The sequence below is a fragment of the Ascaphus truei genome, chromosome 2, assembly GCF_040206685.1.
Source record: "Ascaphus truei isolate aAscTru1 chromosome 2, aAscTru1.hap1, whole genome shotgun sequence".
Classification (NCBI taxonomy): domain Eukaryota; kingdom Metazoa; phylum Chordata; class Amphibia; order Anura; family Ascaphidae; genus Ascaphus; species Ascaphus truei.
The window spans coordinates 339940281-339965737 of record NC_134484.1 but is presented as its reverse complement, the minus strand read 5'-3'; the positions used below and the strand labels follow the sequence as shown (position 1 = coordinate 339965737).

Sequence of the window (25457 nt, the reverse complement as noted above, 5' to 3'; positions counted from 1 at the left end):
ATGCTAAAAAAAAATTGTAATATGCTTTTATGTGTGACATTATATCACAGAGGTTTACATAACATTCAGTAATGATGCATGTTGCACCTGGAGCTGGGCAGAACCTGGTGTGTGTGTGAAATCGGAAGCTACCAGAACTTTACAGTCCAAAACCAAATACAAAACCCAAACATTAATTAACACCAGGCCAGGTGCCCATCTCGAGGTGCTTCTCGCCTTATCTTTTCTAATGATTTTAAGTTATATTACTTTTAGTTTCCTGATTGTTTTTAGGATATACTTATTTTACGCATTTTTCATGCTTTATTATTTAGCATTTTCCTTCTTACTGAGGTTATTTTTTCCCCCCCCCCCCCCATAATTTGGTAAAAATCCAAAAGTGATCACCCTTTCTTATAACACTGCATATCACAAGATACTGTAGTGCCGACGAGTATTCGAAAACCAATCTGGGGCAATCACCAGGTACATACTGGGTACATGCTGAAAAAATGCTGGGTACATGCTGCAACGTTTCTGCAGACAGACTAATGGTCCATCGGATTAACAGCGGGGGTCCCTGGCAGTCCCATTCAAACTGAATGGGACTGCCAGGGACCCCTGCTGTGTTAATCCGATGGGCGTTTAGCCTCTGCAGAAATGTCACTGAAATGTTTGCAGCATGTACCCAGGATGTACCTGGATCTTGTTGGTGATAGCCCCAGATTTTCCAAGGCAAGTGTTAGAATACTCGTCGGCACACCTGTACTATTTAGTTCTATTCAATGTGTTGTGTTAAATGAAGCAATGTAAAAAAAAAAATTATCACTCAGTACTATTCCAGAACTAAAATGTTGTGGCTTCCTTTTAATGTCATTCCTTGCCCCTTCGACACAAAAATAACAAAATACCAACGCACATCCCTCTAGATCCCCCAATGTTCTTACTTAAAGCAGCGAAACACGTGTCACTGCACAATTGTCTTTCTTTTTAATTACAGGATTGAAGCGGGGGATGTTTGGTGCTGAGCTGTGTTAATTTCAGCTCCGCCACCCCCTGTTTCCCAAGATACCACCGTAGGGGCTGCCGGTATCTCGGCAGTCAGAAAAACTGCGTGCCTAAGGAAATGGTGTTTAAATTTCCCATGGGCCAATAGGAAGCCGTGACCTCCTCCCTTGCGGCTTCCTATTGGCCAGTGTAACCGGGGGGCTTTAAACTGAAGACCGATACTGGCACCCCTACGGATTACGTATCTCTGAAAGCAGGGGGTCCCAGGAGCTGAAAATAACACAGTTCAGCTCTGGAGACCCCCTGCTTCAATCCTGTAAATAAAATGTACAAAAAACACATGGTTTTTGCTTCCATTTTTTTTTTGTAATTTTTTTTAAAATGTTGCCTAAAAGCCGGCACTACAAATATCATTAACTATTTCTTATCTCTTAATTGTATTCAGCTTGCTGCATGAAGTTTGGGATATAGTTGGTATTGGCCTCTTCATATATTAGTTTTTCTTCAAATGAGGGGATCCCGAGGCAATCCCCCAAAAGGTAGAGCCGACACTAAAATAAATATTTATCTTGGCCTCCCCTGCTCCTCTCTTTCATATTAATGGGAAAGAATTCTCAGGCTTTCCCAGTTTAAATTAAGAATGAGTGGGTCACCTGTGCATACATTAAGAGGGGAACGTAAGCTAAAAGGAGAAGGTCACAGTTCTCCAAAGCATAGTCCCAGAAATGTCAAGAGAAATGTGGGTTTGCTCTTTTAGACAAGGTCACCATACAGTATCCCTCCCATCATAACCCCTCAAAAAATGACATTATTTACTGGGTGAGCTTGCCAAACTGGATTTATGGCCCTTGTTGATACGGAATAAGTTACAGCTAAAACAAAATGTATAGTCCCCTTCGGTAGCTAAGCTGTTAATAAAACTTTTGGCATGTGGCTATTTTGATCCATATTTGCATTTGAACATGATTTGAGTTTTTTTGATCTCTTGTTGTGCGCTGAAGGATTCATTAGGTTTCAGTTAGCATTTATCCATATACCCCGACTGCTTCATCTATTTAGTTCAAATGCCCTAACTTCTTCCAATATGGGGAATATGATACAACTAGCTGAGAGACCCGGCGTTGCCCGGGATGTAATTTTGGGGGGGCGGACGACAGGGTTGGGCTTCCCCCGGGTGACTGGGTGACTGACTGAATGGGTGGGTGACTGGGTGACTGACTGAATGGGTGGGTGACTGGGTGACTGACTGAATGGGTGGGTGACTGGGTGACTGAATGGGTGGGTGACTGGGTGACTGACTGAATGGGTGGGTGAGTGGGTGGGTGACTGAGTGAGTGGGTGACTGGGTGAAAGTGGGTGACTGGGTGAAATTGACTGAGTGGGTGGGTGACTGAGTGGGTGGGTGACTGAGTGAGTGGGTGACTGGGTGGGTGTGTGGGTGGGTGACTGAGTGAGTGGGTGACTGGGTGAAAGTGACTGGGTGACTCGGTGGGTGTGTGGGTGGGTGGGTGACTGAGTGGGTGGGTGACTGAGTGGGTGGGTGACTGAGTGGGTGGGTGAGCGAGTGGGTGAGTGAGTGGGTGGGTGACTGAGTGGGTGGGTGACTGAGTGAGTGGGTGGGTGACTGAGTGAGTGGGTGACTGGGTGAAAGTGACTGGGTGGGTGTGTGGGTGGGTGGGTGACTGAGTGGGTGGGTGGGTGACTGAGTGAGTGGGTGGGTGACTGAGTGAGTGGGTGGGTGACTGAGTGAGTGGGTGGATGACTGAGTGGGTGACTGGGTGGGTGACTGGGTGGGTGACTGGGTGGGTGACTGAGTTTGACTGAGTGGGTGGGTGAGCGAGTGGGTGACTGGGTGAAAGTGACTGGGTGAAAGTGACTGGGTGGGTGTGTGGGTGGGTGGGTGACTGGGTGCGTGACTGGGACTGGGTGGGTGTGTGGGTGACTGGGTGACAGTGCGTGGGTGGGAGACGGTGGGTGACTTACCTTGACCCCGTGGCATCTGGCTGGGGCAGGAGGTGAGTTCGGGAAGCTGGCGGGGGGGGGGGGGGCAAGAGTGGCAGGAGGCCCGCGCCGCGCTTACCCTCCGTCTGGGAGCCGGTGCACGTGAGGAGGAGGCCCGCGCCGTGCTTCCCCTCTCCGGGAGCCGGCACACGTGAGGGGGAATGCAGGAGGCCCGGGCCGCGCCGCGCTTCCCCTCCATTCCTCGTTGTGAGCGAGGGGGAGGAGCCTGGAGTTTGCTGCTGAGCAGGAGGGCCGCGCTTCCCCTCTCCGGGAGCCGGCGCACGTGAGGGGGAGTGCAGGAGGCCCGGGCCGCGCCGCGCTTTTCCTCGTTGTGAGCGAGGGGGGAGGAGCCTGGAGTTTGCTGCTGAGCAGGAGGGCCGCGCTTCCCCTCTCCGGGAGCGGCGCACGGTGAGGGTGATGGTGCGGCTGGGGATGTTGCGGAGCGTGGGGATTTGGGTGAGGTGGGGAGGGGGGAGAGCGTGAGGGGCACCGGGAGAGGGGGGGTGTGTGGAAGGTGAGCTGCGGTCCAACTGACGGGGGAGAGTGAGGTCAAGCAACAGAGTGTGTGTGTCTGTGTGTGTCGTCACTCCGCCTCAGGCCAATGAGAGGTGTGGGGGCGGGCAGCCCAAGGGACCAATGAGATTTCCCCTAGGGACACAGGAAGATGCAGACAGGCATACAGTGCTTTCACAAATATATAAGACAAGATAAGGCTATGGCCTCTACTAAAGGTTCTGTAGACAAGGGGGTGAGGGGAGGGGCGAAGGGTTTTTTTTTGGGGGGGAGGCACAGCGGTGGCAGAGGCCCGGTGCTCTTCCCCAAGGCATTTAAATTAAATGCTGGGGGATCACGTGAGGCCTCTGCCACTGAACTTACTGAGGTTCAGATGGCGCATTGACATGGCAACACGCAGTGGGTCATGTGACGTCACATGACCCCACTGCGTCATTTGATGCCCGTCGCCATGGCAATGCAGCATCATGACAGTGCTGGGTCACGTGACATCGCGTCATGTGACCCCAGGCATCATTTGACGCAGACAGGAAGGTAAGGGGGTGCGAGCACTGGGGGAGTGGAGGCAGGGGGGTGCAGCAACTGAAGTTTGCGCACTCCTGCTGTAGACATGAACTGTATGTCCTACGTCAGTGATTTTCATCCAGGGGGCCGCGAGCACCCCTCAGGGTTCCGCGAGCACCCCTCAGGGTTCCGCGAGCACCCCTCAGGGTTCCGCGAGCACCCCTCAGGGTTCCGCGAGCACCCCTCAGGGTTCCGCGGCCGCCAGGTGGGAGAGCTGGGAGAACTCTCCCAGTTGTCCCAGGCCTGGCGGCGTGGCGCCAACCTGCATATCCGTGACCTGGAGCTCAGCACTCAGTCACTGCTATCCTTCCTCTGCCAGCTCCGCAAGTCGCGTCAACTTCCGACTGACAGGAGGGAGAGGAAGGACCGGGTAAAAGTGCGCTGTCCGCACTTAAAGAGTTTGTGTGTGTGTGTGTGTGTGTGTGTGTGTGTGTGTGTGTGTGTGTGCGCACGCAAGAGGGAGAGGGAGCATAAGGGGCTAGAGTGGGGGGGTGAGGTGAGAGACAGGAGGGTTGGGGTTCCCCAGAATTTCACAATCGAATTCTGGGATCCCCTTACCTAAAAAAGGTTGGAAAAGCACTGTCTTAGGTGCCTATTCAGTATGCTGTGAAGCTGCTTCCCTGCGCTGCTTCCCTGCGCTGCTGCTTCCCTGCGCCGCTGCTTCCCTGCGCCGCTGCTTCCCTGCGCCGCTGCTTCCCTGCGCCGCTGCTTCCCTGCGCCGCTGCTTCCCTGCGCTGCTTCACAGCATGTTGACTAGAAATATTGGTAGACACAGACAGATTTAAGCTATCTGTAAGAGCCCATTACATTTTAACCACTCATTGGGCAGAGAGCCATAAACTCATTGTTCCTTTTACAATTCCTCGCCTCCTGTTATCTCCCCTCCCCAGCAAGCGAATTCAAGTAAAATGGCTTTCTTAATCCTTTCTTCTTGGTTGTCTGAAAAGCAGTTTAGTGCAAAGGGGCTAAAGCAAACTTCCTTAACGCTTACTGAGGCTATATGTTGAAGCTTAAAATAAGATGACAAAGGAAAGAAAGCCGAGTCTGCATATTAATTAGGACTAGCCTGGCAGCTGAATATTATCTTTCGAACTGAATGTTAATCCTCTTCGTTGCCAGAGAATGAACGGCAAGGACAAATGTGATCTTGGTCAAAAAACATTTCGATGTGGTTTTCCGTGAAACTTGTCTCTACCAAGACCGTTAATTAAAACCCTTCAGTGGCAGAATAGTTTAATACATACCTGATTTCACACTCCTTTACTACTCAAGGTTAACAGTCTCTGTTCATTAGGTGTTTCTACGCATGTGACAACTTCGTTATAAGGTACTGTATCGCCAGGGCTGAAGGGGTTAATGCACATCCGTTCACATATATAATCTGGGCAGAAAGGCTGGAAACTCCCAGGCCCTCGTTGCTGTGCAGAAGCTTTGGGCGATTTCACAAGTACCTTTTTGTATAATCCACAAGTACCCAACGAATACTGCAGAACATGTCTGTCAGTGAAGTGGTGCAGAAACGGGTGTTAAATGACTCCACCGTTTGCTAGCCTCTTCTCTTTCCTTGGCCAATGACAAGGTCATTTTGTTTTTTCATGTAAAATCGCTGTATTGGTCAAAGACCAAAAATACAATTTGATTACTGGAATAGCCCCCCATGCCCGGAAAAGTCAATCCATTCATGAACCTCTTTATCCAACACGAGCTATGCAGTCACATAATGTTAACCAATTAGTTTAAGTGCAGCAGTCAGACAGATTGTTCTTTCTGCTCTGGCTATTCACATTGAAGTAAATGGAATCCACAAAGTGTATCTGACATGAGTATTAGTGTGATATATTAAGCTCAAGGGCTATGCAAATAAGAGATAATTGATTGTTGTTTACAAGTTTGTTCTAAGTTGTTAGAAGTCACGTTAGACAGGCTCATCTGTGAAAACAACGTGAACGTTAAGCCTTTTACTTGCATGAGGGCTGGCAGTCTGCAGGACCGGCACCGTACAGTAAGGATCGCAAAGGGAATAAATGTGGCTTTAGCCCCTGCAAATGAGTCGGAGGAAAAAGCACTTGGATGAATATACAGGCATACCCCGGTTTAAGGACACTCACTTTAAGTACACTCGCGAGTAAGTACATATCGCCCAATAGGCAAACAGCAGCTCGCGCATGCGCCCGTCAGTACGCCCTGAACAGCAATACCAGCTCCCTACCTGTACCGAAGCTGTGCGCAAGCAGGGAGACTATAGAGCCTGTTACAAATGCGTTTATTACATCAGTTATGCCCGTATATGACGATTGCAGTACAGTACATGCATCGATAAGTGGGAAGAAGGTAGTGCTTCACTTTAAGTAGATTTTCGCTTTACATACATGCTGTGGTCCCATTGCGTACGTTAATGCGGGGTATGCCTGTACTGTTCAAAGTGGTCGTTTGGGCTGTTTTTGGCCAAAAATCCCCATGAAGGTCAATGATTATTTTTCGCCCAAAATGGCCTAAACGACTTCTTTGTATAACATTGAATTAACCCCTTTTACAGATAGAGAGCAAAGGAGGTGGAAATAATTAAAGTGTGACGCATAGACAGAAAGGGACGTAAAGGATAGCAATGGAGAGATTTAGATTCACTTTTCATATGTACTAAACTTCTACTTTTTTTCTTTCTTTATAAATATACGTTTTTGGAGGGTCTCTCAGACCCTGTTATCACTACACAAAAAGTCCATGCGTAGATCTGTGTTCTTTTCTGAAATCAAGCACAGGACCACTACTTGTATCGCACTTTAATCATTGGAGGAAGGGGAATAACTAACAATACTGCTCCGTGCTTGACCCCATATTACCCATGACCCCAATAATGCCGACAGTAAAGCCTGTCTTGAAAATGGGATAACCCTAAACATTAACTTTTGATAGACCCGTATCACCATACATACTGATACACCTTCACAGCTGCACATAAGGACATATAACGTTAAATAATTGAGATTTCCTAGTCTGGAGTCAGGAGGCGGGCATTGTTTACTTTAATGTCATTTATGACACTGGCGTATTGAAGAGCATAGAGATTTATCGCTATTCCTCTTGGATTCTGCTTGTAGTGGAATAGCACAAATGTTTCTATTCCTCCCGTCCTCTTCTTCACCTGACATTTTGCAAGATATCCGTAACAGAAAGGACAGTTTCGGGATTTTCCAGAAGAATTTTCAGAACGCTTCACCTTCTGATTTGTGATGACATTGGAAATGTCACAAAGATGGCTGCCTCCTGAGGAGAATTACAGCAACCTCAAACATTTTGTTTTAGATTTGAATTTGTGTGGCTCATATAGTGTGTATACATGGATTTGGTAAACAAACAAGTAGCAGGTCTTTGAGACCACTATATTTTACTGTACTTATAACATTTCTCCCTAATTTGTATTGACTTCCTGGGTTATTATATTATTAATAATATCACACGAGGGAATCGAGAGCCAAAACATTCTTCCCACTGACCGTATGATTTCTAGGGCGCTAGACCGAGACTTCATTTTACTGTTGCGGCTTCACTTTTGGCCTGCTACTTTTAGTAAGCAATAAAGCCATTAAGAATTTGCTAATTGGGCTAATTTATCTTAAGTGCCAAGGCAGCTAAAATGGCCAACTGGTGCTGTTTTTAGAGTTTTAGCAGATTGTGACTTTGTTTTATTACATAGCGTTGTAACAAATATATGTATGTTACTGTACAATTTATACCGGGATCTTTGTGGTCCTGTTACTTCTTGTACAACACCAAATATGAATAGTTTCTATTTTGATTCAGTTAAAGGCAAAACCTAGGAAGTAGGTTAACGCACCAAGGCCCAGGTTTACTAAATTATAGCGCTTGATGGGGCCCATTTGTTTACTGAATGGGCTATACAAATGTATTTAACCCTATCGCTGCCAAATGGCCAGCCGCCCTCTGGCAGCGAAGGGGTTAATCGGCTTTCCAATGCTGTAAAAGTTAACACAATGCCAGAAATATGGGCTACAGTCTGCTACGAATACCTGCGTCTGATCGCTATGATCATGTGTGCTACTGCTTGGTTATAGAGGCACCACAGCACATAGCAGGTTCTTTATAGGCTTAATCTACTATAGGGGTGGCCAACTCCAAGGGCCACCAACAGGTCAGGTTTTAAGCATAGCCCTGCTACAACACAGGTGGCTTAATTGGTGACTCGGTCATTATGACTGGGCCACCTATGCTGAAGCAGTGCTATGCTTAAAACCTGACCTGTTGGGGGTACCTGAGGACTGGAGTTGAGCGCCCCTGATCTAGGACACCAGAATGTATAACATCTTTGTACATGGCATGTTCCTCCTTCATTAGGTAGTATGGCAACAATTTGATTTTTCCACGTGTTTGGGGCCTAGTGATGAAACGGTTTTGAACCACTAAAAGGGATATATTTCCTAATGCACACCATGTAGTCCCCAAGTCATAATCTGGCATTTGTAAATGTATAAAGTGGCACATAGATTATCTTTGCCAGAAGTATGCTTGCCTTGTCAAAAGATTCAAACTAAAATAAAACATTTCATCAAGTCACTGAAAGTCAGATATTTAAAAAAAAATCCTCCTGCTCTTTTAAAAATTTTTTTTTTTTATTTGTATCCCAGATTTAAAAAAAAAAAAAAAAGTTGCGCAAACCTTTGTACCAAAGGGACCAAGGGGAATAAATAACTTATTTGGGATATTATGATGTTCAATTATAATATCTGGAAGGTTAGCACCTTCATTCATGTGTTTCATCTCTGCTTGCCCTTGACTTTGGTGTGAGTGGGTGAAATGGCATTAATATAGCATTCTGATTTACTCCCTTCTACTTACATTATTTATACTCCGGAAGAGGAGCTTGGGTCTGGTATTACTGCTCCTGTCTGCGGTACACCACTGAAATCCAAAAGGTCAGGAGGCGTCATGCTTGAGAGGAGCTAGACCCAGATATCGACCACAATTGCTGCGTTTGACCTTCAGACGCCTTTTTATCTGTGTTATTCTATTGATACTACTCTCCCACAATTCCATGCAGTGGGTGTGTCGCACCGCTGCTGAAAATCGCCCTTCACTTCTCTAGAGCAGCGACTGTCTTGACACCTGAGTATGTACAATCCAATGACTAGGTCTGACAGAAAAATGTATTACACAAGGAATAATGTCAATATACAAACCAATGCAGTTCTAATCCTGACCTATATACAATAACGTGGAGTACTCTCTAAAGTGTATTTCTCCATGTCTGTACAACATGCATACAGGTGTATTCAGTACGTGACTGTGATCATGGCTGCTTCTGTGCTGGAGGGGGGCCCGATCCGGAATCGTGCAACAACGCTCGACAGTGTATCTTTTTATTAAAATCGGTACACCAGCAAAAAACATGACAATGCCAAATGCACAGAAATGTGTATATGTGTGTTTTGCCTCTATCGCATGCAGAGTACAGCGCGGGTAGCTGAGACACGATAGTGCTTCGATATCATCTAGAGCAGGTTCTGAGCTGCAGTGCAGATAAAGTAACCGCGTATGTCTTTGTCTTCTTGGCAGATTGTGATTGACCACGACTGGGCTTGCTTTCTACTTTTCCGCTAAAATGCAATGAGTTGCTGACACGTCTATTTTCTGTCTCGCCTCTAGAGACGGGAAAGATAGACCAGGAGATTCAAAAATACAACACTCCTGGCTTCAGCGGATGTCTGTCCCGAGTGCAGTTCAACCTCATCTCCCCGCTGAAGGCAGCTTTAAGGCCAAACAACTCTTCCCAAGTCTACATCCAAGGAGAACTTGTAGAATCCAACTGCGGAGCCTCGCCGCTTACCATCCCCCCAATGACTTCCAACACAGATCCCTGGCATACAGACTCGGGTAAGCACAGACTCTACTTTTGTGTATTTGGGAAAAGCATAAGCTATAAACCAGTGGTTTCCAACTGCAGTCCTCAAGAACCCCCCAACAAGTCAGCATTTAAGGATATCCCTGCTTCAGCACAGGTGGTTCAGTGGAAACGACTGAGCCACTGACCTGTGCTCACGCAGGGCATCCTTAAAACATGACCTTTTGGGGGTTCTTGAGGACTGGTGTTGGGAACCACTGCTGTAAACCATATTCATATTAATGTAAATACAATGTATTTGATCATAACATTAATTTTAGCTTGTTTTTTCCACTATGGGAACCAAGACATAGCAAATTTGACAGTGTGGTTTTTATTTTATTTTGCATCTTTTTGTGAGTCACAGTGCTTTGCTCCCATGCCTATTTGTACAGCAGAATTGGTTGGGGCTACAGTTACATGACACATATTATAATGAGATATATCAAATTCTGCACCACTGCACATTGTGTTTGTTTGTTTCACTTTTTAAGAACATCAGAAAAACCTCCCTGTATAAACCATCTTTATCAAACGTAAGAAGCTCTCTTCGCTTTGACACAGCCACAAGCAGAAACTGATGCAGTGTCAAAATAAGATTTGTATTTGTGTTCATGCATTTCCTGCAATTAGTCCGGTTTTAGAATCCGTTATATTTGTGTTTTGTAGTTTGATTATTTTTATAATTCTGTGAAACGATCATTTTCTTACAACTCTCTATGTCTGAGGCAGCAAAAGCACAAGGTTTGCTTGTTGGACCATAGGAAATATTTTTCTTTCCCATTTGTAACCCCCTTGTAAGTGCCTGCAGCGGGCACACAAACACTGCCCCCTGGCTGCAATAGGAAAAGTACAACTCCCAGCATGCTGTGCTGCATCAGGCAGCCACTTTTGGGGCAGGAGGATGTGACCCAGGATATACAGAGAAGTAGCCAATAGAAAAAGCTGTGGTAAAGGAGGGGATCTTTAAGAGGGGCTGCAACAGCACATGGAGTTAGTCCTGGGGAGAGCCTGAGTGATCTCAGGATGGGCTGGTTGGGACATGGACGCGCAGCAACTAACCGGGTTCCAAGGGTAGTGAGTAACGCAGGAGGAGATCCTCATTACAGACAAGGGTACTGAAGGATTTGCGAAGAACATGCTTACCACGATTACACTCTGTTAATAAGAATTCCAACATAATACCGGCACCAACACACGGGCCTCTCATAACACGGGGACTTGGGAGAGACATTGGGACATGACTGTGCAGAGTTTATAAACACAGTAACATTGTGTACATGATCCTCTGATTGAGGATCACCGTTATGTCTGTGGTAATAAGAGGTATTTATATATACTGTACGTTTGTTATTCAAGGCCTGGTGTCGTGTCCTATTGTCTGACCTATGTGCCTAGTACGTGGGATAACACTGTTCTAACGGGGAGTAGGACTTGGCTGGCACCTACAGAGTTTTTATCCTTACCTTGTAACGAAAAACCGTAACGCGGGTGACGTCACACTCCTATTAGGCGCACGCCCGTCGCGCTCTCGTGCATGCGCAAAAAAACACCATTCTAGGCCGCACCAAGGTTAACACTATATGCAGAACCCAATGGTCACCTCCCCACATTCACAATACAGCCCTTCAAGCGAATCACCTACTACGCATGCGCACAACTACCCTCGTGCCGCTAACGGCTGACAATGGGCATGCGCACAATCTCATACCATGTGCATGCATGCGCACACCGGCGTACATCTTAACATGTTCATGCGCAGATACTGTGTTCGCCACGTCACGCCCACAGTCAAAGGCTGCTCATCCGCTCATCGCTTTCACAGCTGTACCGGCGGCTGTGAAAGCCTGGCCATACACCAAGTCCCCCCTCGCTGCCACCTCCCACGCGAAGAGACTACATGCCACACACTTCACAGTTCCACACACTTCATGCTCTCCTACTTATGTTCATGCACGCGCACACTGACTAACACACACACACTGACTGACTGACTTTCGGACACACACACACTGACTGACGGGGACACACACTGACTGACGCGCGCACACACTGACTGACGCGCGCACACACTGACTGACGCGCGCACACACTGACTGACGCGCGCACACACTGACTGACGCGCGCACACACTGACTAACGCGCGCACACACTGACTAACGCGCGCACACACTGACTGACGCGCGCACACACTGACTGACGCGCGCACACACTGACTGACGCGCGCACACACTGACTGACGCGCGCACACACTGACTGACGCGCGCACACACTGACTGACGCGCGCACACACTGACTGACGCGCGCACACACTGACTGACGCGCGCACACACTGACTGACGCGCGCACACACTGACTGACGCGCGCACACACTGACTGGCGCGCCCACACACTGACTGGCGCGCACACACACACACTGACTGACGCGCACACACACACACTGACTGGCGCGCACACACACACACTGACTGGCGCGCACACACACACACTGACTGGCGCGCACACACTGACTGGCGCGCACACACTGACTGGCGCGCACACACTGACTGGCGCGCACACACTGACACGCGCACACACTCACTGACACACACTGACACACACTAACTGACACACACACTCACTGACACACCCACTCACTGACACACACACTCACTGACACACACACTCACTCACACACACACTGACACACACACACACTGACTGTCACGGACACACACACACACACACACACACACACTGACTATCACGGGGACACACACACACACACACTGACTGTCACGGAACACACACACACACACACACACACACACACACACACACACACACACACTGACTGTCACGGGGACACACACACACACTGACTGTCACGGGGGGACACGCTGACTGTCACGGGGGGGGACACGCTGACTGTCACAGGGGGGGGACACGCTGACTGTCACAGGGGGGACACGCTGACTGTCACGGGGGGACACGCTGACTGTCACGGGGGGGACACGCTGACTGTCACAGGGGGGGGGCACGCTGACTGTCACGGGGGGGACACGCTGACTGCCACCGAGGGGGACACACGCTGACTGTCACCGAGGGGGACACACGCTCACTCACACTGACTGACTCACTCACACTGACTCACTCACACTGACTGACTCACACTGACTGACTGACTCACTCACACTGACTGACTCACTCACTCACACTGACTGACTCACTCACACTGACTGACTCACACTCACTCCCTGACTCACTCACACTCACACTCCCTGACTCACTCACACTCCCTGACTCACACTCCCTGACTCACACTCCCTGACTCACACTCCCTGACTCACACTCCCTGACTCACTCACACTGACTCACTCACACTGACTCACTCACTCACACTGACTGTCACGGGGGGGACACTGACTGTCACGGGGGGGGACACTGACTGTCACGGGGCGGGACACTGACTGTCACGGGGCGGGACACTGACTGTCACGGGGGGGACACTGACTGTCACGGGGGGGGCACTGACTGTCACGGGGGGGCACTGACTGTCACGGGGGGACACTGACTGTCACGGGGGGGGTACTGACTGTCACGGGGGGACACTGACTGTCACGGGACACACACACACACACACACACACTGACTGTCACGGGGACACACACACACACACACACACACACACACACACTGACTGTCACGGGACACACACACACATTGGTGCCAGTAGGTCTGGACGGACATCTGGAGATGAAAGCCCCAGAGAATGTGTGAGGTGAAGACCATTTGGCCGGGAAGAAAGGACTCAAGTATCTACGTCCGGGGATCAATGGAAACTCTCTAAATGTCCATTTGCACCACCAGACTTGAAGCCCAACCCAGTGTGGGGTTTTCTGAATAGCAAGTGGCGGGGTTGGCAACCTTGCACAGGCCCTTGGCAGATTCAGCACTCCCACTTGCCCAGCTTCCCAAAACCAGCATCTCTCTGATTGGCTGGTTCGGACACTCCCACGCTTGGATTGGAGGCAGGGTTTTTGTGAATTAAACTAAGTTCTCCAGTCCTCAAAGTTTCTCAGATTCTAAGTTTCAAGTCACCAGAAAGAAAGGGCAGCTTCAGCGAAAGCAGCCAGGAATACTTTCTGTCCTGTTTTTGCAACTGTTATCAGGGCTAGGATTCCCTGCACCTAGGAAAGTCTAGGTTGTTACCCCAGTTTCCAAGTAAGTGTGTATTTTGTGTAACATTGTGTGTCTGCCTATTCCTGTGAATAACTTTACTATTTATTTCATTAACTTGTTTTGCTCAATGCACGATCCTGGTAAAAAAAGGTGTAAATTGCCTGGTCTCCCGTGACATCAACAAACAATAAAAATGCAAATGACAATAGGGTAAAAATAGGTAAAAACAGTAGCAAGGCTGAAATAATACTGCAGGCAGCAAAAATGTGCAAAGGACAGAACTTCCAATTAGGTACATTATACTCCAACTCACAGCAGCAAGGTTTTCAAACAGAAGTTGCTAATAACACTAGCAGCCAAACAGATAGTCAGTCCTTAGTAGCCCAATAAACTCTTTAGAATAAAGTCAGCACAGAGTCAAGTTACGACTCACTAAAATCAAACCAGCAGATGTTTGAGGCTGTCTCTGACTTCTTGGATAGCCTCAAACATCTGCTGGTTTGATTTTCGTGCAATGTCTGCAGCCCCAAGTAAAGGAATATAATATAGCCATAAAATAGTTGGATGCTTAACTGAAATTAGTGTTAATATTCATAAATCTAGTAGTACTCGCGTACACAAGTAAAAGATTAATTTATTTTATAGTGAACACAAAAGATACGTTTATTAGACCAACATTTTGATTTCCTCAGAACCTTCATGCCCTGAACATTAGCAACATGTACAAATAAGGTTACACTTTTTTCCTTCTTCCTACTCTGTAATAGATGAATCTGCTCTTAGTGTGTTCTTGGACACTAATTAATAATAATGTGCCATACATCAGAGTATTTAGCCATAGAAGAGAGATCTCTAATACTTACCAAGATGTGGATATGCAAACGGACACAAACTGTCTTGTCCCTACATGGCGTGCGCCAGGAGATGTTACGCCTGCTACATCTGTAGTTGAGCTGAGAGAGCCCATCAGATGAGTTGGCTACAGCCTACTACTGGTTAGAATCTTGAACTCTTGGCGAGCACAGAAAGCACACTTTAGGAAATGGGGTGTCGTACCATCTGTGCTGCCTTTTATGAAACAATGGACAGGAAGGTGGCTTCTTAAAATGGTGACCAAATGACCACAATAGCTTTTTATTTTATTGAAGGAATAGATTGAAACACCACACGACCCCACTTGCCATGCAGCTTATAGCCTTCATTATCATTAACGCTGCTGAAAGGGATCAAGATTTATTGCACACTGGCAAACGCGATCATGTTCTTCCTTTTATGACCAATACCACCACAGCCATTTCTCTTTGTTAATGAGACATGTAGTAATTTAACTTGATGTAATTGGATTTACATTTTTGCATCTACTGTTTGATTGGATTCAGGTGCCTCTGACGGCCGTGGGTTTCCTTGCTGCTTCAAGCTACTCTCTGCTTAGCATGCTTATCCCAGGACTAATCGCCGAGGCGTGTAACAAATGACCTGTTGAGTTTCCATGTACAAACTTGTCTGTTTGTTCTTTTCTGCAGAACATGTTTATTGGCAAATCATCTAGAACTGATTGGTTATCAACTGGGCAACAGTAGCAACATTTCTATAATACCTGTGCATAACGTGCAGCCAATTGATTTGAACTTGGATACCTTGGATTCCTAAACAAACAAGAGCAGTGTCAGTGTAAGCCTTAATTGCTGCTAATTAATGGAGACAAATGAAGACGAGATGCAGAAAGCCACACATTGCAGTGTAACCGGGACTTATCCCTGTTTAAATAAAGCAGCCTCAGAGCTCTGAGAATCCAGCAGAGAGAGAGTTAATTGCAGCCACTCTATTAACTAGTCTCCACCTGGACTGAGAGCTCTGTAAAAAGCCTTATGTGAGACACCAGAGAGAGAGATTCCTGAGTTCACAATTGGGCTGGCACAGGAAAGCAGAGAAGCTTGCACACAGACACTGTCTTGAGCACAAAGGCTGTGCTGAGATCAAGACACCCAGACACCTATATTTCCTGGACACAGGACCCTGCCAGAGGCTGACATGGAAGGTACCTCCTGAGACCTTGGGGGGATAGGCTGGTAATGGGAATATCGCTTCAATCCCGCAGATAGGGTCTGGGAAAGTAAGTTGGCCCTTACAAAGGGGGGGTTTGTGGTTTTTGTTTTTGTATTTTTTGCATGGATAACGGAACAGGCTCAATAAAGCCAAGATATAATTTCACCTAAATCGGTCTCCATTTGCATACCTCTGCACACATCCCTTACAAGCTGTATAAAATGTGCACCCAATAACTCTGTCTTGCTATAAATTACTATAAAGCAGAATAAAATACCTAGATTCATTGTGTGATACACATTGTACTTTATGCTTGTAAAATATTTATTATGGCGAACTTTGCATACTCGAGCACCAATCCATAGCTTTTTTTTTTTTTTTTTTGGTAGCTCAGATTTTATTGAGAATTTAACAGCATACAACACGATATACATTGGTTTTCATATAAAGCAACAATGTTATGCAGTAAAACATATATGTAACTTAAAGTAAAACAAAAAAGAGGGATTGGAACTGAGTACGGAAAGGGGAGGGGGGGCGGAAGTGGGGTCTGTCCTCCTCTCGAACCTCTCCCTTGTTCTCTTGTGCACTTAGGTTTTTGCTTGCCGTGTCACTAGGTAATTCCTCTCGAGTGGCCTGCAACGCTGCTACCTAAACCTACATCCCTCTATAGGGCTCCACACATCTATTTCCTGTCTCCTGTGAGTCAGCGGAGAACGCGTTTCTGCAACTATCAAAGCATAATTGAAGTACCATTCACTCCTGGAATGTCCGTTTTGTGCTAGCCACATTATCCAGACTTTTAGAAATTTAGCGCCAGTATCATTAACCAAACTCGTTACGTTTTCCATCTGGCATACATACCAAATTCTGTTTCAGATTGAAGCAATAGTTGGGATTTCATTCTGCTTCCATAGTGCTGCGATCACGCATCTCGTCGCTGTTGTGAAATGTGTCACTAATTTGCTTTGTATTCTGGAAAGCCCCTCCACCGGTCTGTTCAGGAGGAACAACCAGGGGTCCAGTGGAATTGCGAGACTTAAAATCCTCTGTATTTGTTCCCATATAGGCAGCACCCGAGGGCAAGACCACAGCATATGTAAGAGATCCGCATCACCTCCGCATTGTTTTGGACACAATGGGGAGTAGCCTTGTATAAATTTAGATAATTTCGTCGGAGTGAGGTACCGCCTCATTAAAACTTTATACGCGTTTTCCCTTAACGTCGTACAGATTGAGCTTTTAGCCGCGGCCATGAATATCTCTGCTCAGTCCCTTTCTTCTAATGTTTCCCCTAGGTCCTGTTCCCATTGTGCTACATAGCTTAGTCTCCTAGAGTAGGCTGCCCCCGAACAGACTTCCTCTCCTTATAGCCTAGATATAAGTCCCTTAGTTTCTGTTTTTAAGATACAAAAATTTTCAAAGTTTGTCATTTGGGGACAGGGCGACAATTTGCTTATAAAATGCTCTGATCTGGAGGTATCTAAAGAATTCAGTATGTTGGATGTCCTTTTCAGACCTGATTTGTTCATATGTTTTGATACTGTTTCTACCCTCCAGATCCTTGAGTCGCACAAGACCCTTCTGTTTCCAGTTTTGAAAATCCCTGCTGTTCATACCCGGAGGGAACTCTATATTTCCAAATATTGCGGTCATTGGTGTGTGTTTTGTCGTCAGGGCGCACCTAAATTTAGTGGCCTCCCTGATTGCAAAATCCGTAGCTTTTAACTGCAATTATATTCAAGTTGTCAGCATTCGTGAATTATGTTGACTCTTAAGGTAGTAATGTATACGCTATACCTGTATGTGGTCGTTTTTGTTGGGTTTCTTTAATTGGAGCTTCTTATTTACCAATTCAAACATATGCAAGGATCATTACTGTATCCTGCAGTTGGCACATGATATAGCCGTAACCAAACTGTCCCTCTGCACTCGGCCACTGCCCATAATCCCTTGTGGATATGGTTACTGGCAATACCGCCACCACCACCACCACATGTGCCTGGTGTGCATTAATACTTCCTGTACAGCACCTTGTGTTCTTATCAGGATTTAATGTGCTAGGTTAGCGGGTTGCCAGGGATAGATAACCTGGTAAACCGCTTACTAATTAAATCTGCAATGCATTTGGACAACACAAGGCAATAAATGATCATTTGTTGCTGTGGTCTTCCAAATCTGCTTTTACAGATGTAGCAAACGCTATTGCCCCCACAGGAGCGCTAGCTCAGGTGAAATAGCACATGAGCCCCACCCCTGTCTCACGTGTGGTGATTCACCACAACAGCTGCTTCTCCCACTGGTGGATTTTATACTGCAGGTCCCGCTGTAATGCGCCAGAGGGTGTAATTACATTTTGCTACATCTGTATTTGTTTATAGAGTCCATTATTTCTCTCAAATAGTATCTGCTTCTAATGAATTCTTTTGAGAGTCTGATTTAGGATAATCTTGGCCCTAAATACCCTGACCTTCCATTGAATGCATCTCTCCTGGTCCACAGCCTTTTCTGTCTTTAGTGAGATGGCTGGCTCTGAGAATTACTCAAGTTCTTCTTCCCATAAGTGCAAATTGATCCAGGAAACCACTGAAGTAGCCCATAGGGATAGCGATGGCACTTACATGGACTTCTTTTTGAAGTGTTCATTTTTAAGACATCTGATCAGATGTGATTTAAAGTGTTCATTTATTAGTACAAGTCCATGCGAGTGCCATTGCGATGACTTTATGAACTACTTCAGTGGTGCCATCATTCTCTGTGAAACAGCAGACATGGTTATAATAAAGATCAATCATTGCCAGTCTTCCGTAGGTGCTAAAAATACAGTTTTACGATGTGCTGTGGTTGGCAAAAGCTTGGTGAATACACCTGTTTATCAAGTCCTCCTATCATAGCGTAGTGTGACAAGTCTACATTTGCACAAGCCGTGTCAATGATAACGCATCTCTTATAGTGTGTGCAAAGACTAAATAATGAATATGGTGCTACCTTTACCTATGACATATGTTGAAGGGGAGTCTGCATCATCTTTCCCTATTACTCCATTGTGATATCCCCTTGAGGCATTAGTCTGATTTTGCTGGCAAGTTGGTTATTTCACAGAAGGATTAGAGAACAAAACTCCCTCTGTATCTTGAACTGCCAATATCTTGCTTAGGTTTCTTCTTCTTTATTATTTATTATTAATATATATGGGCACCTGTTACTTTCAGCACAACATACTCCTGCATTTTAATTTTTGAGATGTGAAGCAAAATGTGCATTTTTGTTTTTAAAATGACTGTTGCAGTGTTTACAGTATTCCTCTAGTAAGGCAGCTTTCACCATGCAGTACTTAACCTTCCCCTTCTTGCATTAGTGAACAGTGGTTGGAATATTAGGATATATAGAGGAATGGGAGATGTTACTTATCTGACATACTATATGATAATTATATGTTTCTTGTCATAGTTCAGCATTTTTTTTTTGTGCAACAATTACAGCACCTGAACTGGCAATAACCTTGTCGACACATTTATTAAATATAGCACTCACAGTAGACACGTAATTGCTGGGCTACATGAGATTACTGCAGTACTGTATGTTTTATTGTTGGCTTTCTGTGTCTTGTTGTTGTCAACAAAAACGTTCCAGTCTTTTTATGATCCCCTGCCAATCACTGGACCAAAATATAAAGAGCATCTTACACAAACCTCTTTTACATAAACCAAAAAACTTCAGGAAGGGACATTTCTAGAGTTCAGCCACACAAAAAGGCCCCAAACACAGAAAAAAAACTATATAAGGTATACAGGCATACCCCGGTTTAAGTACACTCACTTTAAGTACACTCGCGAGTAAGTACATCTCGCTCAATAGGCAAACGGCAGCTCACGCATGCGCTAGTCAGCACGTCCTGAACAGCAATACCGGCTCTCTACCTGTACCGAAGGTGTGTGCAAGCGGGGAGACTATAGAGCCTGTTACAAATGCTTTATTTACATCGGTTATACACATATATGACGATTGCAGTACAGTACATGCATCGATAAGTGGGAAAAAGGTAGTGCTTCACTTTAAGTACATTTTCGCTTTACATACATGCTCCGGTCCCATTGCGTACGTTAATGTGGGATATGCCTGTATGTATCAGTGTTTATATTATTTGCCTGCCCCATGTAAAGCAATTGTTTCTGGAAGTCCACTTTATCAAGCACAATATTGAATAATGAAGATTTTCCCTGGAATGTTAACCCTGCTGTACAAGACATTTACAGATATACACTGTATATAACAATCCGACTGGAGAGCCTGGCTGTGCCAGTGGTGAAGAGAGATCAAAGACCAATGTGTGGAGGTATTGCAGTAAGCAACAGTCCAAATCCTTATTCATTTCTTACACACTTAGGACTGATGCCTCCTATGTTAGAATTAACTATATCATGCTCCAAATGGTAGGATATTCATTTAAAGCTGCAGTTCAGTCTTTTTTTTATTTTATTTTTTAAACTTCAATAGCTTCATGTGTGCAATCTCTATTTACCTAAAGAACTGTATAGCTGCAGGTCAATCCGTTCTCCATATATTGATCGGCGAAATTTGGCGACATTTTTAAAGCTGGGATTTGTTTATAATTTGCCTCCGGCAGTCAGTGGAAGACTCATGAATATTCATAAGTCTCCCAGTGACGTGTGCTCGCTCCCGATCTGCCGCTGTGCGGTGCCCCCTTCTGCCCGATCCCTGTGGCTGTCAGCCTGCGCGAGATGGAGGGGGCTTGCGCCGCCAGTGGGGGGGGGGGAGCGGGAGATGTGCCCCCTTCTGCTCCGATCCTTGTGCCTGCCTCCCTGCCCGCGCGGGAGATGCAGGGGGGTTGCGCTGCCTTGTGGGGGGTGGGGAAGGGAGGGGGGAGCGGGAGATGTGTTTCACTTCTGCTCCGATCCCTGTGCCTGCCTCCCTGCCCGCGCGGGAGATGCAGGGGGGTTGCGCTGCCCCCGTGGGGGGGGGGGGGTTGTGTCCCGGAGCAGTGGTGGCAGCAAGGTGGTGTGTGTGTGTCTGTGTGTGTGTGTCTGTGTGTCTGTGTATGTGTGCGTGTGTTTGTATATATATATGTGTGTGTATATATATATATGTGTGTGTGTGTGTGTATATTAGTGTGTCACCACAAGTACCCAGTCACCCACACCCACCCACCCTCCTACCCTCTCCCGCTCTTCCGCCCACCCACCCTCTCACCCTCTTCCGCCCACCCACCCTCTCACCCTCTCCCGCCCACCCACCCTCTCCCCCTCAAACCGCCCACCCACCCTCTCCCGCCCTCTCCCCCTCAAACTCACGCCCACCCACCCTCTCACGCCCACCCACCCTCTCACCCTCAACCTCTCCCGCCCAGCCACCCACTCACCCTCTCCCGCCCACCCACCCACTTACCCTCTGCTCACCCTCTCCCGCCCACCCACCCACTCACCTCACCTTTGGGTGATTTGTCTAGATAGAGGTCAGCGGTCTGACAGAAGTATTCCGGTGTCTGCCGCTGCTACAGCGTAACTCCTCCCTACCGCCCTCCTCTCCGCTCCTGCTCCATTCACATGGTCCTCTTCTCCCTCCGCCACCACTGCTGTCCTCTGCCGCTGCCGAGCTTCGCTGCAGGATGCCGTCCTTCTCTCCCTCTGCCGCCGGCTGCTGTCCTCTGCCGCTGCCGAGCTTCGCAGCAAGATGCCGTCCTTCTCTCCCTCCGCCGCCGGCTGCTGACCTTCACTATATATCCATACATACATATACAGTATATATAAATATTTTTTATATATATATATATATATATATATATATATATATATATATTACATACATACATACATACATACACACACACCAGAATATATGAGTTCTTCAGTATTTATTGATACCGTTTTTTTATTTGGACCAACAATTTGTGTCATGGGACAAGCTTTCAAGAGTTTTCCTCTTCCTCAGGTCAAGCAATAATATAAATATATACGCACATAAACATGCGCACACACAAACATGCGCACACACAGTGTGTATGTATATGTGTGCGTGTGCGCATGTTTATGTGTGTGCGCATGTGCATGTGTGCGTGTGCGCATGTGCATGTGTGCGTGTATATGTGCGCATGTTTGTGTGCGTGTATATGTGCGCATGTATGTGTGCGTGTATCTGTGTGCGTGTGGGCATGTACATGTGTGCGTGTGCGCATGTATGTGCGTGCGTGTGTGTATGTTTGTGTGTGTGTATATGTGCGCATGTATGTGTGCGTGTATCTGTGTGCGTGTGGGCATGTACATGTGTGTGTGTGCATGTTTGTGTGTGTATATGTGTGCGTGTGCGCATGTATATGTGTGCGTGTACGCATGTATACGTGTGTGCATGCTTGTGTGTGTTCTCTTCCTCAGGTCAAGCAATACCATAAATATATACGCACATAAACAGTGTGTATGTATATGTGTGCGTGTGCGCATGTTTATGTGTGCGTGTGCGCATGTTTGTGTGTGTGCGCATGTTTGTGTGCGTGTATATGTGTGCATGTATGTGTGCGTGTATCTGTGTGCGTGTGGGCTTGTACATGTGTGCGTGTGCGCATGTATGTGCGTGTGTGCATGTTTGTGTGTGTATATGTGTGCGTGTGCGCATGTATATGTGTGCGTGTACGCATGTATACGTGTGTGCATGCTTGTGTGTGTTTATATATGTGCGTGTGCGCATGTTTATGTGCGCGTGTGCGCATGTTTGCGTGTGTGTGTATGTGTGTGCATGTGCGCATGTATATGTGTGTGCATGTTTATGTGTGCGCATGTTTGTGCGTGTATATGTGCGCATGTATGTGTGTGTGCACATGTTTATGTGTGCGTGTGCGCATGTTTGTGTGCGTGTGCGCATGTTTATGCGTGCGTGTGCGCATGTATGTGCGTGTGCGCATGTATGTGTGCGTGAGCGCATGTATGTGTGCGTGTGCGCATGTATATGTGTGCGTGTGCGCATGTATACGTGTGTGCATGTATATGTGTGCGCATGCGTGTGAATATATATCTATATCATACAAACACATACATACACACCTAAGCTCTGCAGGGTCCTGTGCCTGCAAAATGTCTCTGTAAAGTGCTATGTAAAACTAGCAGCGCTATACAAGAACAAGCCATTATAAATTGTAATAACACACATTGAATTGTACACATTCACATAAAATTAAATATACATATTGTTTACAGTATTATATATACAGATTTGATTTTAAATGAGTTGTTAATATTTAACATTAACTACACACGTGCAATGGAATAAGGTTTAATTAATTAATTAATTCTGAGCTACTCTCCTTTTCTGCTGCTGCTGCTGCTGCTGCTCTGTCAGTTCTGTGGGGAAGATCATGTGACCAGGCAATGACTGATACATTTGTGCTCATGCACGTGCACGGCTGTGGAAGGGGCAGGACTCACAAAGGGGTGTGCCAGAGCCTGTTACAGAAAAGGAAGGGGTTGTGCCTTTCTAAAGGGTTACTATAGAAACAAAAATGCTCGTTACATTAGAATACATAAAAAATTGTCTTTCAAAGTTGTTTTTTTTTTTAAAAAGAAAATGCTACAAGTATTTTCTCACAGTACAGAACTGATTTATTAAAAAAAAACACACATGCAGGATATTGACTGAACTGCAGCTTTAATATAGATAAATCTTAAGTCACCTGTTTGATGTTGGTGATGCACAATATGATATAATAATTTATAGGAGGGAAGACCATGTGTTACAGCTTGGTCCTAAAGAGAGTAGCAAACGGTTGTGACTTCAAATCTCAGACGTTGCACTGCAGGGGATGCTTCTGTGACCCTAAAAGCATGAATGTAAAGGACAGATAAAGGTATTTTCTAAATGCCTAGATATCAAACCCCCCCCCCCCCCCCTCTAAGTCCATTTAAATACTGCCCACGGGATGCACTGTCGGTCTTCTGTACTTCTTGAATACAAAGCTTGCATGAATGAACCAAGAGTCGTAAGCGGGATCAAGCTTTCTGATTGTCAAACAGAGAAGCTGTGGGCTTTCCACACAGATCATGCAAAGCAAAGTAATTGCCTTCTGATCAGAGGCTGTGTAACACTGTGGGAGCCTCGGACAAAAGCACTAGCACTGCACAGATATTTAATCACTTCCTTTTTGAAGGGTCCCATTATACAATAAGTCCCAATTCGCAGGAGAGGCCTGTGAGTGACACACACAATTTCTCCAATTTAACCCCTACACCAGCAGAGGCACTTGTAATATAATAAATCCTTCATAGACAAGCCCTTTGCTGCTGGAGGCCCTATAGCAGATAATATCTGAATATATCTAATGCATTGCATCCCTTACTTACAAAGCAGGAAATCCCATACATTTAGACCTGTAGTTCGTTAGTGGGCTACATTCAGCACAGCAACCACATGTAGCCATTTCATTGTTAACATTCATAATACTGAATACATTTCTTCAGCACATACCTATACGTACACTTTTGAATAAATTATTATGTTACTGTATGTCAGCCTTGCAAATGGAACTTGGGAATTTTGGCTTTTAACACTGTGAGGGCACAAGGGACTCCTGACATGTGGCCCTCCTATTAGCTTGGGTATCCCATTTCTGCTTTATTCACTGGAGACATCTGCAGGTTATAGCTACATGTATCGTTACCCCTTTTACGGCTGGTTAAATCTGTAGCGCTTGAAACCCATGTTACAGCTGTGTAGTTAAAGTGTTGTCGTCATCTTTGATCATTATTGGGAAAAGATCCTGAGGTGAAAATGTCAGGTTTTAAAAAAAATCTAAATTGCCCACATGTTGCATATAAATCAGGAGAAGACCTTTTATGGGGGACAGAAGTGAATTGATTTTCTCGACATGAATGTGAATAGCTTAAGCAGGCGTCATTGCAGAAGAACGAATCTCACTGGTGCACTTTACTTAATTGGCTAATATTCTGTGATCGCATCAGTAGCGTTGCAAGTAGAGAAGCATATAATTAATAGATGGATTTTTCTAAGTAGCTAGGCTAGAAAAGAATTCAGTAAAGAGTGTAGCCCAAAGCACATATTGATTGCAGTCACGCAGGTTCAATGTTGAAAGTAAATGGTGGAGGTCACAGAGAGACAATGAGTGAAATTGATTTGATACAAAAACTGTCAGCGATTCTCTAATATAATGCTTGGACCTACGTCCCTTGATAGTACTATATTCTTTGTGTACTAAGTACTTCACTCTCTCACTCAATTTCTCCCTTTGCCCCTATTCTATATCGAATGCCCCACCCCTTAGTGTCTC

General features: G+C 46.0%; 1 protein-coding gene across 2 annotated transcripts in view; it reads left to right on the top strand.

The window, feature by feature from the left end:
• Positions 1–25457, top strand: part of CNTNAP2 (contactin associated protein 2) — a 1988831-nt gene that overhangs the window by 1942592 nt on the left and 20782 nt on the right. For both annotated transcript variants that reach the window (XM_075586746.1, XM_075586748.1), the window contains one exon: positions 9727–9954. In XM_075586746.1, the coding sequence (XP_075442861.1) occupies positions 9727–9954 (228 nt within the window). The remainder of the gene's footprint in view (positions 1–9726; positions 9955–25457) is intronic.